The sequence below is a fragment of the Elephantulus edwardii genome, unplaced genomic scaffold (assembly GCF_000299155.1).
Source record: "Elephantulus edwardii isolate Elephantulus edwardi_28Jun2011 unplaced genomic scaffold, EleEdw1.0 scaffold00048, whole genome shotgun sequence".
Taxonomy (NCBI): domain Eukaryota; kingdom Metazoa; phylum Chordata; class Mammalia; order Macroscelidea; family Macroscelididae; genus Elephantulus; species Elephantulus edwardii.
In genome coordinates this window covers 13,105,046-13,124,108 of record NW_006399798.1, presented here as the reverse complement: position 1 = coordinate 13,124,108, position 19,063 = coordinate 13,105,046, and the positions used below count along the sequence as shown (strand labels likewise).

The following is a 19,063-nucleotide window of genomic DNA, read 5'->3' as shown; positions in this document are numbered from 1 at the left end:
ATAAATAAATGGATAATAAACTAGAAACTAGGTGCCAGTTCAGAAATGCCTAACTAAATGCTTTGTGAGAAAAGAGGAAAAGTAATAATAGATCAATGAAGTACCAAGATTTGTGCGGTGGTTGTTGCTGTGTACTGCAGAGGTGGAACCGACCCATAGCTAACTCTCCAGTGGGTTTTCAGAGGCAGTTAATCACACAGGACGAGACTGCCCATCCTTCTCCCGTGGAACAGCTGATGGTCTCGAACTGCGTGCTTTCAGGAATGCAGTGCAGCTTCTTGCCAGTAGGCCAGCAGAGCTCCCTCATATGGACAGGATGCTATTCTGACGACACCATCATTAAGGCCGTTCTTCCCTATGTCAAATATTTTTTCCAAGTTTTCATTATAATTGCCTTTTATTGTCAGTTTCTTTATGAAATTGAACCACAATATTTGGAAACCAGAACTGAGGAGGCCTTCAGCACGCTACGCACTGCAACACTGCATGTCCTTCGTATTCTTAAGACGGATGTATGGAAAAGTCCAGCCTGTATTGAAGTTCATAACTCAAGAGTGTTTAGGTTACAAATACCACAGAGCACAGGTGAGTTAAGAAGAAAAACTTCCATGAGCAATGCAGAAGAAAGGCAGAACTACCTCACTGAAACCTCTTCACTGCTGTCAAGTCAGAACACAGGCAGTAGATGGCATGGGAGGAGACTGCCCATCTTTCTCCCACAAAGATGTGGTGGATTCAAACCGCAGTCCTTTGGGTTGTCAGCCCAACCCCTTACCACTATGCCAGATCTGAATGCTGTTCTGTCCTGGGCCAACCTCACAATCTCCGACATGCTCGAGCCCATTGCTGTAGTCACTGTTGTTAATCCACCTGGTTGAGGGTCTTCTGTTCTTTCCCCGTTTCCCTCCCTTTCCCAGCATGATGACCTTCTCCAAGGAACAGCCTTTCCTAGCAACATGCACAGAGTGAGATGAAGCTTCACCATCGCTGTCCCCGAGGAGCATTCTGGCTGCATCTTCTCCAAGACCTATCTGGCTGTTCTTCTGGTAGACCATGGGACATTCTTCTCCAACACAGCAGTTCAAAGGCATCAATGTTTCTTCTGCCATCCTTCTTCACTGTCCAGTTCAGCAACACAGCCAAGAGAGTGAGAAGACTATGGTCTGAATAAAGCATAACTTAGACCTCAGGCTTCCATCACTGCTCCTCAGTAATTTGTAGAGGTTTGCCAACTTTCCCAGTGCAATACTTCTCCTGAACTGCTGGGATCAAGTGTACTAATTGTGGATCCAAGAAAGATGAAGTCGTTGACAGTTCCAACCTTTTCTCCATCTCTAACAATGTTGCCTAATGGTCCAGAGGTTAGAACTTCTGTCTTGACAGTGAGATGCGATCCATATTGAAGGCTGCAGTGTTTGGTCTTCGGAGGCAAGTGTTCTAAGTCTCCCTCACTTTCAGCGAGCAAGGTTGTGTTGTGCAAGATTAGACCAAAAATCCAACTCAGTAATATGTGCACACATGCACGATGATGAAAAAGGGCAAACACTCGTTCACATACTTGAATATACTGCATATAGATTCCTTTGGTTTTTACAACATTGACGTGCTACTGTTGTTATTTTTATAATGGACATTAATTAAATAAATGAAGATATTCCTAGATTAAAAATTGTGGCGGAAATTTTTCATTTCCTATGAAGGCACACGATTCGAGGCGACCAGTGGCTCCACGGGAGAAGGATGGGCAGTCTTCTCCCAGACAATTAACTGTCTCTGAAAACCCACCCGAGGGTCAGCCATGGGTCGGTTCTGACTGTGTTGTATACAACAAAAATAATAACATCATTTGCACTTTAATACTCTTGACTGAATATGAGAAAAGTTACTTACTTCTCAAAGCTTCCACAGTTTCACTTTTCCTTTGGTATGTCTTCTGAATGCCACTGATTCTGAAAAAGTTTTATATTGTAAATACTGAAGGTGATCTATATGTACATTTACCTCTTCAACATTTATGTCAAAGTAGTCCTACTTGTTTTTCCTTGTTCTTGTTAGACACAATCAAGTCAACCAGGACTCTTACGGACCCCACAAACTATTTTTGCCATCATTTAACACCCTCTTAAGACAACAGGGAGTTCTGGTGGCATGGTCCATAGAGAGCTGCTCAGCTAAGTCTGGGGCAGTGTCTCTCTGACGATCCGAATCCACCCGTGGCTCCGAGGAGAAAGATGGACAGTTTCCCCCAGTGTGAGCTTACAGCCGAGAAACTCACTGGGGGCTCTGTTACGAGTCAGTTATAACTTGACGGCAGTGAGTACGATAATGAACAAAAAAACCCTGGCAATTTAAAAATTATTTTAAAGTTATAAAGGTATAGAATTCCTCTTGATCTTTTTTTTTTTTTTTACTTTCGTGTGAGTTGTACCGTCAAATCAGATCTGACTGGTACTGGAGGAGATCGTCCCTCATTCCCCGGCAAAGCATCTGGTGGATTCGAACCGTGCGCCTCTGGGATTGTAGTTGCAGCTCATTGCCACTAGGACACCAGAGCTCCCCAGAATTCCTCTTGATTTTAAATATCATTCACTCACTTTTCATGTCAAGACTAAAGGAAATTTTTGAGTCTAGCAATTTGTGAATTCTTTGCACTTTTGTTTTGTTTCTGTTTGCAATTAAATGTTTACTCCACCAGCCAAAAGGGATATAAATAAAATGCAGTATTTCATTCATGTCACCACGACTGTCTACAAACATGAGGCCATTCCCTCATTCCACATTAGACTTTGTGCCATGTAATTCTTTAAAGAATTAATGATTCTGCTAAGTAGTTCAAATTGTACTCCTGGGAAGGCAAACCACTGCGGCTTCTGTGGATATTCACTGTGCATCTAAGGAAAATGAAAGGCTTGACTACTTCAGTCTGTGTTTCCTGTGTTTTGACTTCAATCTTTTCCTGTGCCTACTGATCCCACTTTGAGGACTTCTGTTTACTTGATATTGAGATAGCATGCATTCGGAAGGCTGTAGTATTTGACCTTCTTCACCAAGTATTCCACGTCTCCTCATTTTCAACAAGCAAGGCGGTGTCATCTGCATAATGTAGGTTTTACTGATGAGTCTTCCTCCAATCCTGGAGCCACATTCTTCTTACAGCCCAGCTTCTCAGGTCATTTGCTCAACACAGAGACTGAACAGGCATGGTGAAAGGATACAGCCCTGGTGGGTACTACTCCTAACTTTAAAACACACTCGATGTATCACCATGTCCGGGCAGAAAGACTGCTTCTTAGTCCACATACATGAGCGTACAGGCAAGAGCACAATTAAGTGTTCTGGAATTATCATTCTTCTCACTCTTTTCCAGTCTAACTATGATCCACAATGTCCTAATGCCTTTGCATAGTCAATAAAACACGAGTAAATATATTTCAAGTATTCTCTGCTTTCAGCCAAGGTCCATCTGATGTCAACAATGGTATTCCTTGCTCCATGGGCTCTTCTGATTATAGCTTGAATTTAAGGCAATTTCTGGTTGATGTACTGCTCCAAATGTCTTTGATTAACATTCAGTAAGATTTTACTTCTATTTTTAGTCAAAGTTTATTACTCTTTCTAGATAAACAATAGTCGTTGCTGTTCAATGTTCATTGCCATGGAGTCAGATCTAACTCATAGCTGACCCTCCCGTGGGTTTTCAGAGGCTGTAAACTGCACAAGACTTCTCATCTTTCTCCCATGGAGCAAGCAGGTGGTGGATTCGAGCCACCCACCTTTGGGTTGGCAGCACGGCTTCCCACTCATGAGGCCACCAAAAGTAAGTAATAGAGAACACTGTAAAACAGTTTATGTGAACAATGAGTTTTATTACTTTAAAAATTTTACACTGAAACATAATTTCAAAGCTAGCAGACTAGTAGTAAGCTTAATTCTGAATGATTGAAGAAGAAATATAAAACTTTTAAAGGAAAGTAACCCATAACATGAATGCTGTGTCGTATAAATCATGACGTTGTCTACCAAATATCCTGAGATATGACAGTTAAATACATTAGTGAAAAGGTAAGGTTTAAATGGGCCAGATTCCATTAGCAGTTTTCTGGACAGAGTCCATCGTACCTTATGGCTTCTTTCCCCACAAATTCCGAAGAAACAGGTTCCACAATTTCATTAAAAGTAATACTCCCATTAACATTGCCTTCTGATAACTCCTTGTAATTTCTTTTGTTCTTTGACCAATATGATGGCTTCAGAAAATAGAAAGATGATCTCCTTAAACCAAATTCCCCTGAGAATGAAAACAAACACAAATTAGTACTCATAAATGATCATTTCTAGAAACCAGTCTTTAAGTCATAGATAAAGGCAGTGTCTGAAATACAGGACAACTTACATATGGATAAAATACTAAATCAATATTGCATAAATTTGAAATTTCATTGACAAATAATCCCAGCTACAAGCTTCAGGGTTTTTGAGGGCTCCTGGGAATCTAAAGGTGAGTAAAGTACATTCTGTGTCTTAAAGGAACTTACATCTTTCTAGTAACAATACACAGGATGATGGTAAGCATAATGTGTACACTAACAGAGTTCAAGAAGAGAAAGAGTTTCTGGCTTATTTCCTGATCTCCAGGGAATGTTTACTGAAGGCTCGATGGGTACCATCCTAGGTAGTTTTTGAAAATGTTTATGTTTGTTAGGTGCTGTCAAACCAACTAAGACTCATCATGACTCTGTAAACGACAGATCACAACCTTTCTCTGTAATGGACTTGAGAAAAGTAGGTACAGGTCCCGGGGAATAAATTTCAGAATCAGGGGAGCAGAAACTGAGAAGTTTGTAGAAGAAGTTGGTAGATGTGGCCAAAACAGCACATACTCGCTCTTTTCTTTCCACATGGTTAAGGTACAAGGTGTAGAAGATACTTAAGATTAAATTTAAAGCTTGAGCAATTAATATGAATGAGGGTACTCGTACTAGGACAAAAAGTTGACTCTCCGTGGGTACAACATCCTACATAACTTTGCAATAAAATTCAATAATCACCTGCATACCTGGAATGACCTGATCAAGATAGATAGCCAAAAGGACGTAAAATATACTATTAAGTGCCAGCAAGACAAGAGTGATAATAAGAGGATATGGGCCGTCGGTCAAATTAGTAAACAAAGCACCTTCATTAAAATCTTCTAACTGCATGACCTGAAAAACAGAAGCATCAATTTTATTATAATTAAAAAAGCAAACATTGACACTACTTAGAATTATTCTATATTTCCAAACTGACAGTAAACAAAAGGAGCCTGTAAGAAATGAAATAACGCATCCAGACTGTGACACAAATTCAAAGGAGAATAATTATTACTCTCTAAAGTATAGTTTTACCACAACAATTCTCTTTAATCATGTTTTAAATGCTATGTTTCTTATACTAGGACACCTCCAAACAGGTACACTTAATTCTAATGCAATGACTACAATATGTAATAAAATAAAGTATGATAATCACAGGAACTAATGTAAACAAAAGGGAGCTCTGGTGGCCCAGTGGTAAGAAACTGTGCAGCAGCAATCCCAAAGGCATGTGGTTCTAATCCTCTGGGTGCTCTATGGGGAAAGGATGGGCAATCTCCTCCCATGAGATTTACTGTCTCTGAAAAACCGCTGGAGAGTCAGCTATGCATTGGTTCCAACTTGATGGTACACAACAATGACAAAGCAAACAAAGGGAGCTCTGATGCCTCGTGGTAAAAAGCTGCACTGCAAGGCCAAAGGCACAAGGTTCAAATCCACTAGCTGTTTCATTGGCAAAGGTTTCTCCTTCCATGACATTTACTTCCTGTCTCTAAAATCCCGCTGGAGGATTACATATGTGTCATCTATAGATTAGTTCTGACTTGACGGCACACAACAACAATGCAAACAAAGGGATTATAGTCCACAGAACAGTTAAACTAAGCTTCAGAAGATAAATTTATATTCAACATTGTTCCAATACTGAAATGAGGGAAAAGTACTGATAAATGGAGAATTTTATAAATGTAAAACTTAAGAAGAAAGCAGGGAAGTGAGTGTTCTTTCTAATGTTGAAATATTAAAACATTTTTTTCTATATTAAAGGCATGCAAAATGCTAGACGGAAAAGCCCTACTGGCATAACGGTTAAGTGGATGGCTTCTAACCAAAAGGGTGGCAGTTCAAATCCATCAAAAGACTATGAGATACAAAGACTTTGCAATCTGCTTCCAAAGGAGAACCCACTCAGGGCTGAGCCTCTCTGGGCTTCCCGGGCTGTATATCTCCTGTGGGGATGTGAACTGCCAGAGGTGTGGTCTTTGCGATATCAGTGCAACCCCCTAGGGATTAGTCCATCAACATTCTTTCCATAGGACCTGTTGTGTTGTTGTTATGTGCCATCAAGTCAAAACCAACCCTTGGCTGACCCTCGAGTGAGCTTCCAGAGGTGTTAACCGCACAGGAGAAAACTGTCCATCCTCCTCCCACGGACTGCTGTGCAGCTTCTTACCACAGCTCCATGAAGACCTCGGGAGGGAGAGGAGAAAACAACCCCTTTGGAGCCACTCTACTCTTTAACACGAGGTTACGGTAAGTCTAAATGGACTCAATATTGCCTAATCGCATCAACAGCATGCTAGCATGCTACATGGAACTGGAGATGAAGGGAAATATTTAAGAAATACGAGGTAAACGGCGTTTAGGGCTCTTGTACATAGGGTCGCTATGAGTTGCAAATGACTCAATGGCACATAACAACAAAAACAACAAACCAGACTTAATGTATAGCCAGTACATTATAGTTTTTTGGAAAGAATTGCAGTACATAAGCACATTGGCTCACATACATTTCTACATTTTTATCCCAGAAAGACCTTCTTCAATGTCTTGGATAAGGCACTTTTATCTACTTGGTTTCAAGACTTATTCATTCCTACTTTTCCGCCTCTCCATCCTCCAAGACCAAAAGTTATAAAGTCCTTTCATTTTAGGCTCCTAATATGTAGATGATTTCTTCATCTATGCTGATTCCAGTCCTGCTGCACTGAGAAAAATGGGAGAAACTGAGAGTAGGCATCTTTTTAAGTCTCTTGTTTACACTATCTCAATAACTTAATAAAGGAATTAATAATTAAAAAAAAGAAATACGAGGTAAATAGATTACCCACCTGAGCAATACCAATCAAAAACGTGCACTGACAGAAAGGGCTCAGAAGCCACACGAGCGATCTGGGAAATCCTTCCATCAGGACTATCAAAAGGCCAACAAATCCAAAAGCCACGGTGACTAAAAATTCAACGATTCCTACATGCTTTGATTTCTTAAAAAGAGGCGTCAGCATTAATGCAAAAAACACCTGTAAAAGAAATACTATGATTAATGTGTTGTTCCTATACTTTGGTGTGAAAATAAAAATTAAAATTTTGCTTATGAGTACACATTCTTTTCAATGGAAAATACACGCACTTAAAAATAATTTCTTTTTTTTTAGATGTATGAACACCCATATTTATTGTTGCATTATTCACAATAACAAAGAGATGGAAGTAACTCAAGTGTAAAAATAATTTCTGACTGTGATAGTTAAGAGAGTCTCACAGAAGAAAATACTGAAACTTATTGAGAATTTTGCATTTTATTTATACCAGTGGCAAATAGAACCACCTCTACCCTCAGAAACCATGAAGAGCTGTGCCCTGAAGTTAGATCTGTGTGCACACAGGGAAACAAAACTATCTTTAAATCGAGGGCTCAATGTGCTGACAGAAAGAGAACCAAAACGAGGCAAGTGTATGAGTAAACACAAATTCTTTTTATCATTTTTTAAAAACAGAAGACTAGTACTGCATGGCCACATAAAGCCACAGGAATGCATACTGGGGCCAGTAAAAAAAGGCTGGTAACTAATAGCCAGCCTCAGCCACATGCCAGATGGGTAACAATGTGTTGTTGTTGTTGTTGTTGTTGTTGTGTACCATTGAGTTGGAACCACCCAGAGCTGACCCTCAGGCAGGTTTTGAGAGGCAGTTAATCACACAACATGCAAGAGACTTATAAAAAGACAGAGCCTTAAGCATCACTGTTGCATAATGTAAATTATACTCTGAGACACATAGGATTTCATAAAAATAAAATTTCCATATTGGGGACAATTTTAATTATACATGATTATGTGATGATAGCAAAGGATTCAGGGGAATCCTAATTGTGAAATACATCCTATGAAACGAAGTTAAATTTAAACCTGAAACTATTTGTACGGCATCGATGCTATGTGTACAAAGCATTCATCAGTAACCTAGTAACTATCTTTCATGGGATACACAAACTACAAATAAAAACAACAACGAACGGTTTGGCCATAGTAATTCAATTATTTCCCAGTGACTTAGTGGTCCTCTTTCAGAGGAAAATACTTACGGATGATAACCCATACAGGAAAAAAAGTAGAAATATCACAAAACAGCTACTTTGTGGAAATAATGAAGAGGCTGTTGCAATGACCGCCATAAGAAGGGACATTAGGAAAATCAAACTTGTGTACAAAAGAACCCAGGAAAGCCTGAAATGAGAACGTAAGTCCATTTGTGATTAAGAGTCAAAAACCACTTCAAAAATGTCAGCATCATTTTAGCTGTTTTCATCTAAACATTAAAATCCAATTATCTACATGTTTATATAATGAATACTATTCATAAGTAATCCAAAATACAGTACTGGTTAAGTTAGAGGTAAAAGTATAATCTGATTGAAAAAGAAAATATGCAAGGATTTTCTCTATCTCACATTGTTTGGGATGTTGTCAGGAGGGTCTAGTCCTTGGAGAAAGACATGCTTGGAAAGGCGGAGGGACAGCTCAGAAGAGGAAGACCCTGGATGAGACGAACTGACTCAGTAACTCGGCGAAGAGGGGAGGGTGTTGGTGACAGTGAGACTGGCTGAGCATAGGACAGTATTCAGAGCTACTGTATGTAGGGTTGCTATGAGACACAGGCCACTCGAAGGCACATGACAACAACAGAGCTAGCCAGCAATCTCTGTGAGTATACCTGTTCCTGACTTCACTAGCACAGAACCCGAAGATTTCCACTTTAAAGAAAAAAGATGAAAAGCAAAAACTGCCTTCAGCGTTTGTTCTGCAGCGGGCCAGTGAGCTCAGGAGAGCACGGTGGCTCTGCCAAGTGCCTTCTCTGGGGGACACGCTGGGCAAGCCGGCGTCAGCTGCCACAGCTGTGAGGCATACCCGTGAAAACCGTGTTGGTGTTAAGTTAGGGTTTATGTGTCACGTGGTGTTATTCAAGCATTTATTTTTTGGGTCGGGGAAAGCTCAAAAATAGTTTCCCGTATAAATTACTGCTAAGTGCTTCTTCACTGTATGCCACTGCGGTTTAGGAAGCTTCAAGGAAACACTCTACTTTTGTTTTGGAGGGTAAGGGGTAGAGGCAGGGACTAGATACAATCAACATTTTGTTTTATTTTACTTTTATGAAAATAGAAATCCTGGCACTCAAGAAATTATGTGTTTAAAAACATCTCCTAATATTATAGGAAATGAAAAAGAATGAAGAAAATTTGTTATGTACAATGACTTCACTATAGAAAGTGTAAAAATCAGCTGTTACATTGGGCTACGTTGAACGACATTTTCAGACTATGGCAGGTGCAAGAGGAACTGAACTTGACTGCTATTACAGTCAAAGGTGGAGAGGCATCTTGGAAAAGATGTCAGGCTGACTATCACTTCCTAAAACCAGGCATTGAAAACTCTGTGGAGAGCTGTCCTAGTCTGACACATTCAGGGCTGCTACCAATTAAGACTGACTGAATAACAAGTGGGTCTTTTTATTCTACATGGACGTTAAAACAGACCAATTAATTGCAGCAGCAGGTTGGCTCGTCTTAAATTTTAAGGTAAATGCAATTGTAAGAAAACAGGATCCACGGCACATCAACTCAGGTAGGTAGCAGAATTGAAGGTTTGCAGATGATACGTAACTATTAATGACATTAGACAATGAATGTTTAATAACATACCAAAAGGCAGTATCGTGAAGTCCCATTATCTTTAAAAATTCTTTTAACTTCTTTTCTTTTTCTGCTACAATATGAATGGCCAAAAAGTATCCAAAAGGTGAAAATGCGATAACTAGGTATATTAAAATGACACCTCGAGGGAAGATATCTATTTCTACAACAGCAGATTCACCCATGATAACAGCTTTAGTCGACTCCAGTTCTCCCCAAACAGAAACATTGGTCTTCAACTACAAGAGAAAATATCAACACAATTAATATGGTTCTGACAGTAGCCCCTGATAAAATGTGACTTCTACTCCTATATTTAGTAACTCAAATGTAATCTTCAAAAAGCTACAACCCTGACGCTAAGTGGCTGACCCCAGTGCCATGATATAGAGAAAAATACTGGTTTTCGTTTATCCAGGAGGCATATCTTAAATACTAAAGTTTGAAGCTGCAAACTATATAGACTGGTTAGAGTTTTTTTTTAAATGTAATTATCATCTTAAGCAATGACATCTTAACAAAAATGTATGTCTCAAAAGAAAGTAGGCAACAATGAATGACAAAATACCACGAAATAGCAGAAGTGAGCTGAAATGCGACTGTATTGGCCATCGTGAACTGGACAATTATACGTTCGACAATGCCAGTAATGACAAACTGAAGACCAGGGTTGTCCCATTTTCCTCAAAAAAGCACATTTCAAGGTCTGTCTTGAAGTACTATGCTATAAGTTATAAGATAATAATCACATGTATAAAAGGAAGATCAAGTAATATGATTATTATACAAATTTATGCATCAAGCCCTAAAGCCAAAAATGAAGACACTGAGGATCTCTATTAACCTCTGCAGTCTTAAACTGACTATGCACTCAAGACGTATCAATAAAAACTGGTAACTGGAATACAAAAAGTGGAAACAAAGAAGAAACTGGAATTTGGAAAATAGGGTGTTGGTGATATGAGGTTGGAAATGGCAAAATGGAATTTTGTACAAGTAAAAACTTACACGGTAAAAAAAAAAAAGTCAAGGATTCTGAAGCTTCATCGGACATATTTTGGGCATGTTGCAAAGAGGGACCAGTCCTTGGAGAGGGACATCATGTTTGGGAGGGTGGAGGGACAGCGCAGGAGAGGAAGACCATTAATGAGATGGATCGATTCAGTGATTGGGATAGTGGTAGCAGGTGTGTTGGAGACAGATTTGCACAGTATAGAGCAGGGTCACTACATAGAGCTGCTATGAGTTGCAAGTAACTCGAGGGCACATAACAGTAAACAACAACAATTTTATATATTTTTACTACTATACAGAAAAGCAGTTTGATACATATAGATACTTGGCTTATGGAAGCACGCTCCAAAATTTAACTTAGATAAAATATCTTATTAGTACTTTGCTGAATATTTATAGAATAAAACATCTGATACAGTTAAAAAAAAAGATTAATGGCAACTTAACTATACAAATGGACCTCAGCTGATGAAGAATCAAGTTAACTACATTTGTTGAAAGAAATAGTGGAGAATTTTAATACTATCAGTCAGAACAAGACCAAGATCTGACTGTGGGATGAACAGACTATCAATGAAAAAGGATGACAAAAGGAGACTCGGTGCCTTGAACTGCGGTGCTGGAGAAGAGAACGGACCATCCCGTGGACTGCCGAAAGAACAAGCATGCCTGTCACGGAAGGAGTGCCACCAGGGTGCTCCTTTGAAGCAGGGACGGACGCACCAGTCCTCAGGAAAGGACATAATTCTGGGAAAGGTAGAAGGTCAAAGAAAAGACAGGAAGACCTTCAACAAGATGGACAGACACAGTGACTCTAACAAGCCTGAGCATATCAGACATGGTGACAGCGGTAGAGGGCAGGGCAAGGTTTAGATCTGTTGCTCAGAGTTGCTGTGAGTTGTGGTTGGCTCAACGGCACCTAACAACGTGTTCAAACTCAAACTCAAACTCACTACCACCCCGTAAGCCAGTGCCAAGTCACAGAGTCCCTCCCTTGGGTTTCTAATGCTGAAAATAGTAACACTACTTCCTACCCCACGGACGCCAAAAGAACAAACTGGTAGGTCTTGGAGAAGGCACAGTCAGAGAGCTCCTGAGGGGCAAAGATTCTAAAGCTTCATCCCGCATGCTCTGGGCTTGTTGCTAGGAGAGATTATTCCTTGGGGAGGGATATCATGCTTAGAAAGGTGGAGAGGGGAGTTCTCGTGGCCTGGTGGCAAGAAGCTGCACTGCAATTCCAGAGGTGCATGGTTCGACTCCACCAGATGCTCTGCTGGAGAAGGAGGGACAATATCCTCCCATACCAGTCAGATCTGATTTGACGGTACACACACAAAAATAAAATTAAAAAAAAAAGAAAGGATGGTAAAAGAGGAAGACTCTCACCATGGGTAACACAGAGACCGCAGCAATGGGCTCGAGTGTGCCAGAGATCGTGAGAATAAGACAGTTTGGATCTGTCATTCACAGGGTCACGATAGGTCATACTGGACTCAAGGACACATAGAACAAATAGAAGTAGGAAGAAACTGCCATCTTTTTCCTGAGTAGTTGCTAGTGGGTTCAAAACACTGGCGGATCTGAACTGCAACGACTCGGGGTAAGAAAATCAAAACAACATACTTGGCATTTCTCAGGCTGAAGCAACTGCAGAAAGACGTAATGCTTGGAAAAGTGGAGAGTCAACCAAGAAGAGGAAGAACTTCAACGACACCATGACTAGAACAATGGGCTTAGGGACTGCGGAGGCTGGGAGCCTGGCACAAGACGCAGCATTTATTTCTGTTGTACCAGGGTCTCTATGAGCCAGGGCTGACCTGAAAGCATCTAACAATCACCTCTGGGGCATGAACATGCAAATAAAGTGTGCAGACTACTAGCTATGGGATTGGTCAATTCTGCAATCCCACTAGGCTTAAATTGAGCAGACACAGAGGCAAAAAACGTGGAATCTTACTATCACCAGGAAAGAAGCGAAAGAGTGTGATGAGTCCTGTGGGCTGGAGATGCCTGCGCAATCCTGAGACTTAGCAGCACCGCTAGTGATCATCAGATGTGGCAGAAAGCAGACATAGGTGTGAGACAGCTGATGTGGATTTGCAGTCCCACAGAGCCAGAGCCTTGCACTGTGGCCTTGAGGTACAAATAACTGGCAGAACTAAAAGCTTGTGGTGGTGGCCTCATGGGTGAGGAGTTGTACTGCCAAGCTGAAGACACACGGTTCAAATCCAGCAACTGCTCCAAAGAAGAAAGCAGGCCAAACTCCTCTGGAGAATTTTATAGACTCTGAAAACCTACTGGAGGGTTAGGTATGAGTCAGTTCCATCTTGACAGCACATAATAACAACAAATAAAAGCTTCACAGCACTAGGCCAGAGGTGCGGGGCCCAGGGCCACGAGGTTAAGCAGCCGGAAGGTCTGCCTGCTAGCACACCAAAGACGTCTCAACCCGCAGAAGTGTTTCCAACCTGCACTTCCCTGATTAGCCCCATAATCCCGAGGATTGTCTGTGAGTTGTGTCATCCCTGCAGTGGATTAGTACTGCTAATAGCAGAGTAGATAGAGCCGTGGGAGGGAAGGATGGTGTCAGGATTGAGAGGAGTAGGTGTGAGAGCAAAGCAGCACGTCTGACTTCACAGACATAAGTCCTACGCTCTTCATGTTGCTGATGGGGATTCGTCCCTCCTGTGGACTTAGTGGTGGTCACACGGTGTCACCGCCCTGCCAACTGCATTGTTCTTACACTGTTTCAGTTTCAAATGTGAAAACTGATGTAATAGCAGAGTTTATCTTGTAATGTTTTATATAAATTAAATGGGTCAGTCAATATGCATACACGTGAAGAAATGGTCTTCAGTAAATAAACCCATCCTAATTATTTAAAATAAAAGTAAATGTGCTACAATAATTAAGATAATAAATATATGCAGATTTTTTTAAATAAATAATTTTTATTCTCAGGGGAAAGTCTGCAAATAGAGCTACTTCATTAATACTACTGTGGAGCTGGTCTTTCTGTGTGGTTTTTCCAGTATAGATGACTATGTTGAGGGACCAGACTGTGCATGTGCGGTGTGTCAGCCTATCCACAAAGGGACTGGCTACTAAACCATTCCACAAGGGGAATGTCCAGTCTCAACAATCTACAAAGGGATTGGCTAGTCTCACCAAGAAATTGAACAGTTCTCGCTGCAGAGCAGGAATTCTTTGCCCACAAGAAGGGATTCTTCTCACACCCCAAGAGATGGGATTCTTCCTCTACACGGAGAAGAGAAACCTCCCCCAATCCAGTAAAAATGTAGGCTATGCTTTGGGATGGCAACAGCAGTGATGGCTGAACAGGAGAACTGGATGTGAGATGGGACTTCAGGGGGAGAGGAGCCAATAACTGGTAAGACTGAGAACTCGGGTGGACAGTTACCGGGGAAGCTAATAGTGGCAGGACTGAGGACTTCGGAACTTAGAGCCACGATGCTGAGATGCCCACATGCACATTTTCAGAGCTTTTTTTTTACTTTATTTTGCTATTAATCTGAATTAAAATCATTTAAGTCTCCTAATATGGTTCTGTGTGGTCTGTGAGCTGTCACATTGGATTCTGGACCCAGCCAAGCAGTAAGAATGGTGGTGGGATGAATATAAAGAGGCATGGGAGCGTGGCGGACTTGTCTGACCGCAGGGGAACTGGTTTTGTGTTACAGATGCTATGGGTGGGGATAGTTTCCTCCTATTATGTTGGTAAAGGTCAGATATGGTGCTCCTCAAGTGGTCCTTGATCTTTCTATGACTTTTTACCTACAATAATACAGATATATAAAGGCCGACTCACATTCTTAGAAATAAAGTTTCAAGAGTATTAAATCATAAAATACATGTCTTTGATCTTTTTACGACTTTCTACCTACAATAATACAGATATATAAATGCCGACTCATATCCTTAGAAATAAAGTTTCAAGAGTATTAAATCATAAAACACTTTTCCTTAATTTTTTCATAAAGTTGTAAAAAGTCACCCACTTTACATATAGGACATCAGTCAAACAAAACTCTGTTTTAAAGATGAAGACACAGTTATTAAAATGATTTCACTTTCATTTTCTTCGTCATATTTACCTCTATAATGGCCGCATCTATGGATGCTTGTAAAGCTGTAAACCCTGATGACCAGTACTGAGAAGACTCACATGATTTTGAGCAGCCCGCTGTAGGGAGACAAGTGTGAGTGGAAGGTTTCACATGGCATCTACATGCCTTCTTTCAAAGAAAACATACAGATGATTACCAAAGAACTATAATTACTAAATCTCTACTGTAACAGAGAAAATAAACTATTGTCTTACTAATATAAAGAGAACATTCCTGCCAGCAATTTGAAAAGCTGAAATAAAGATATTTCAAGTATGAAGATATTGAAAATCTTGTGGAAATAGAAAGGAAATTAATTATAAGCATAGTTATTTACAATAAGTCACTTTTTTGTTTTAAGCAATAATTTGTCAACTCTGAAGCACCTTCAGAGGAAAGTTAGAGAACAGAAGAAGAAAGACAACCTACTTTTCCTTAAGAGGTTTTTTGGAACTACATCATAATTTCATTATGTAGCAGAGATTTTGACATTACTCAATAAATGTTTGCAGCTGATGATAATATCTCTTCAGTTTAAGGACTGAAGTCTGTTTTCCATATTTCAAATTGAATTACAGTAACATTTCATTGGTGAAAGAGCTTGCAATTTTAAAGACATGTTTATGGTCTATGGCAATATCATGTGAAAACAATTAAATAAAAGGAAAAATGTAGGTTTAGAAAGCCACACAGTTCAAGCTAAAATTTTGCTTTCTGTTACTATAATCTATATAGAATATACACATATATTAAAATTTTAAAATGGATATAATCTATTTTATTATGAATCATATACTTTGGGCATGTTGCTCAGAAAGATTGTTCCTTGGAGAATAGTATCATGTCTGGAAAGGTGGAGGGTCACCAAAAGAAAGGAGGACCCTCAACCTAGTGAGGTGAGATGGTTAACTGCAGCAATGGGCTTGACGGGGCGTGTCAGAGATTGTGAGGATGGTACAGGATAGGACAGGGTTCAGACTGGTTATTCAGAGAGTCATTCTAAGTCAAACTCAACAGCATCTAACAATAACGCGTGTGTGTGTGTGTGTGTGTGTACTACACCTGATAAATGTTCCTATATGAACGGGTAAGAACAGCTGAAAACGCCAATGTTAACCCTCATCAAATTTTGCAAATAATCCTGACAACTTTAAATAAAATGAGTTACAATGTGGAAAACAAAAAATCTGCAAATAAACTGGCATGCCAAAGACATGCATTTGACTTATTTTCAATAATTCATTGAATTCTTTACCTCGTGAATCCATATAAGTAGAAGACACTGGAATCCTCTCAGGAAAAAAACGAAGTTCATATGACATGATGTCTTTGAAAACCACACCCACAAAGGAGGTAGATTTAGAAAGGCTGGCTGCTATCAATTCTTTTTCATTTGCATATTCTTCAATAGTTACTTCTGTAAAATAACACAACTACACACTTAACTCAAAAATGTTTAAATTTTACCATAATAATCACCCAGCATACAATTTCATTTGATGAGTGTAATACTTTAAGTATTGTTATTTTTTCTAACTTCTCAAAAAATGAATACAGCCCATCTAAGTAAATAATACAGAGAGCAAAGAACAGTATTATTGATACTATCATGCAACTGTCATTTTATTATATAAACTTTGTTTTACCATAAAGAAGTCAAGATATGACATAGTTTAAAACAATATGAAGAAAACATTTCACAAAAAATTATCTACTTAATGAACAGTACTACAATTTAATAGTGAGGAGTTTTACTACCCTAGTTTTCATATTCACTGTTAAATTTTATCTTCTCTACTCTTTTCTCTTTAAAATCCATGACCAATAGGCTAAATTTCTGGCACACTATTAAACTCAAGATCATAAGCAGTAGTCTATCATATAAGAAAGACTATAGTTCAATGCCCTCTCTCAAAGTAAAACTACATAAATAACTCTTTGATAAATAAATGGATATTTTATTTTTAAATATTTCTTCTTATGAATAAAAGGTTATAATCCTTACCAGAAACTAAGTAATATATTTATGTAACTATATGCAATTCTTCTTTGAATGTAAATTGCCATTTCAGTCTAATATTTCTTGTTCCTTTCTTACAACATTCCTTTTACATCTAATAATAATTTTTAAATTTTTTCTTGCAGCTTTGTTTATGAGCAATGAAGCTTTACAACAGAATATGTGGTGAAATACACAGGCCGAACATAAAAATGGTGTTCATTGCTCATTAGCGACATGAGCTCAGGGAAGTCATTCAGCCTCTGTGAACCCTGGTGTCCTCACGTATACATACAATCTAAATGCTCACACTAGAGTGTTTGAAGATAAAATACAGTAAGAAACATGAAAATGCTTTGTAAACTATATTATATATTAACTACCATGATATTCTAGACCTTTAAGATAGACTTGGAACTTCAGGAGTGACCTGAATAAACAGAGTATTAGAGTTCACTGTCCTACCAGTCATGCTATCCCGTGTGAGTGTATATCTCATTCTAAATTCATTCTGCTGTTAAAAAGATGGAAGTTATCTCTTTTTACCATTTTGGCACTGAAGTTAATACTTGCTGACTGGGTTTCTTTGGTATACATCTCTTCTTTCTATTCAGAATTAGCAATGAATTTCCTTCTCAACATCTTTGATCATTTTTTGAGCCTGCATGTTAAAATCTTGGGTCATCCATGTTATATGCATTTAATACATCAGTTAGCACACTATAGTACTAAAGTATTAAATAGCAGTAAGCCAAGAAAGAATGCAATGGCAAAAATATAACCTGATCCCTGAATATATAATTAATTCCTTTCATTTAGTGGCATACTGTTCAGTACTGTAATGATACACTCAAGGTGAATTAATTACAACTATCCAGTGTGACCAATGACTACACGTTAGTCTTTCTACAATTCCGTATCTATCACTGGACCCATAGCATAGACATTTCAGACACCTTCCCCAGTTCTTGCTTGACATTCTCTCAATAACCATTTCACTCTCATTAGTAGCTCACTGCTTACGTTTGAGGTCCATTCTTTGTGAAAAGTACAGACACTGAGAACAATAAGACATGGGTTCTTAGCTACAATCATAACCTCCAGCACTAAGTTCTTCTTCAGTTTACTGAACTGCCCCATGAGGAGGAGTGATAGCTTGTTGATTACTGCTTTATCATCTTTATCATGTATTTCTTGCTTCTTAACTATCAGCTAAGACAGAAAAAGTAATCTATTTGTAAAACTGTGCTTGAACTATTTTGAAGATGTTCTAACATTTAAATATAAAATATGAACATACAGTATCTAAAATTTTCTTCATCTTGCCAAGAAGAGAAATTGATTAGTTTAGGAGAAACAGAAAGGAGCCAAAGTAAATGACTAATACATGTATAAAACGGAATCTGAATGAAAGTACTTGTATTTCTATGAAGCAGAAAATATGGAAGCTTCATGTTCTAGGTGTTCCAGATTAAATACAGCCATAGAAAAGTTCACAATACCATCAAGAAGGTGGTCGGTAGACACTTTCTGCATGATGCTTCTTGTGATGTTCGTCACGGGAGTGTATCCGAGGACGAGGGTGGAGAGGACAGATTTGTCCAAGGTGTCAAGTTCTACATCAGGCACTTCTTCATATTTCTTATTTGGATGCAGCATGCTTATTAATATCAACCAAAATAAAAAGAAGAGTGGGAACAGAATTTCCTATAATAAAAGAAACAAAGTGATTTTTAAAATGTGATCGTGATAGCAAAAATAATCAAGATTTCTATTAAAATTATATCATTAATCATTTTTTTAATTTATTTTATTTCATTATTTTTTGTGTGTACAGTCAAATCAGATCTGACTGGTACAGGAGGAGATTGTTCCTCCT

General features: G+C 39.0%; 1 protein-coding gene across 2 annotated transcripts in view; it reads right to left on the bottom strand.

The window, feature by feature from the left end:
- The window catches only part of ABCA5 (ATP-binding cassette, sub-family A (ABC1), member 5), a 68,318-nt gene that overhangs the window by 48,122 nt on the left and 1,133 nt on the right, over nt 1-19,063 (bottom strand). The window contains exons 2-11 of one of the 2 annotated variants that reach the window (XM_006886252.1): nt 18,687-18,891; nt 17,758-17,760; nt 16,441-16,599; nt 15,174-15,262; nt 10,054-10,283; nt 8,440-8,581; nt 7,187-7,375; nt 5,057-5,204; nt 4,120-4,288; nt 1,891-1,949 (exon numbers count right to left, since the gene is read on the bottom strand). In XM_006886252.1, coding sequence (XP_006886314.1) covers nt 1,891-1,949; nt 4,120-4,288; nt 5,057-5,204; nt 7,187-7,375; nt 8,440-8,581; nt 10,054-10,283; nt 15,174-15,262; nt 16,441-16,599; nt 17,758-17,760; nt 18,687-18,891 — 1,393 coding nt within the window. Of the gene's footprint in view, nt 1-1,890; nt 1,950-4,119; nt 4,289-5,056; nt 5,205-7,186; nt 7,376-8,439; nt 8,582-10,053; nt 10,284-15,173; nt 15,263-16,440; nt 16,603-17,757; nt 17,761-18,686; nt 18,892-19,063 lie in introns of both variants that reach the window. The other variant, XM_006886253.1, reaches the window with a different exon arrangement.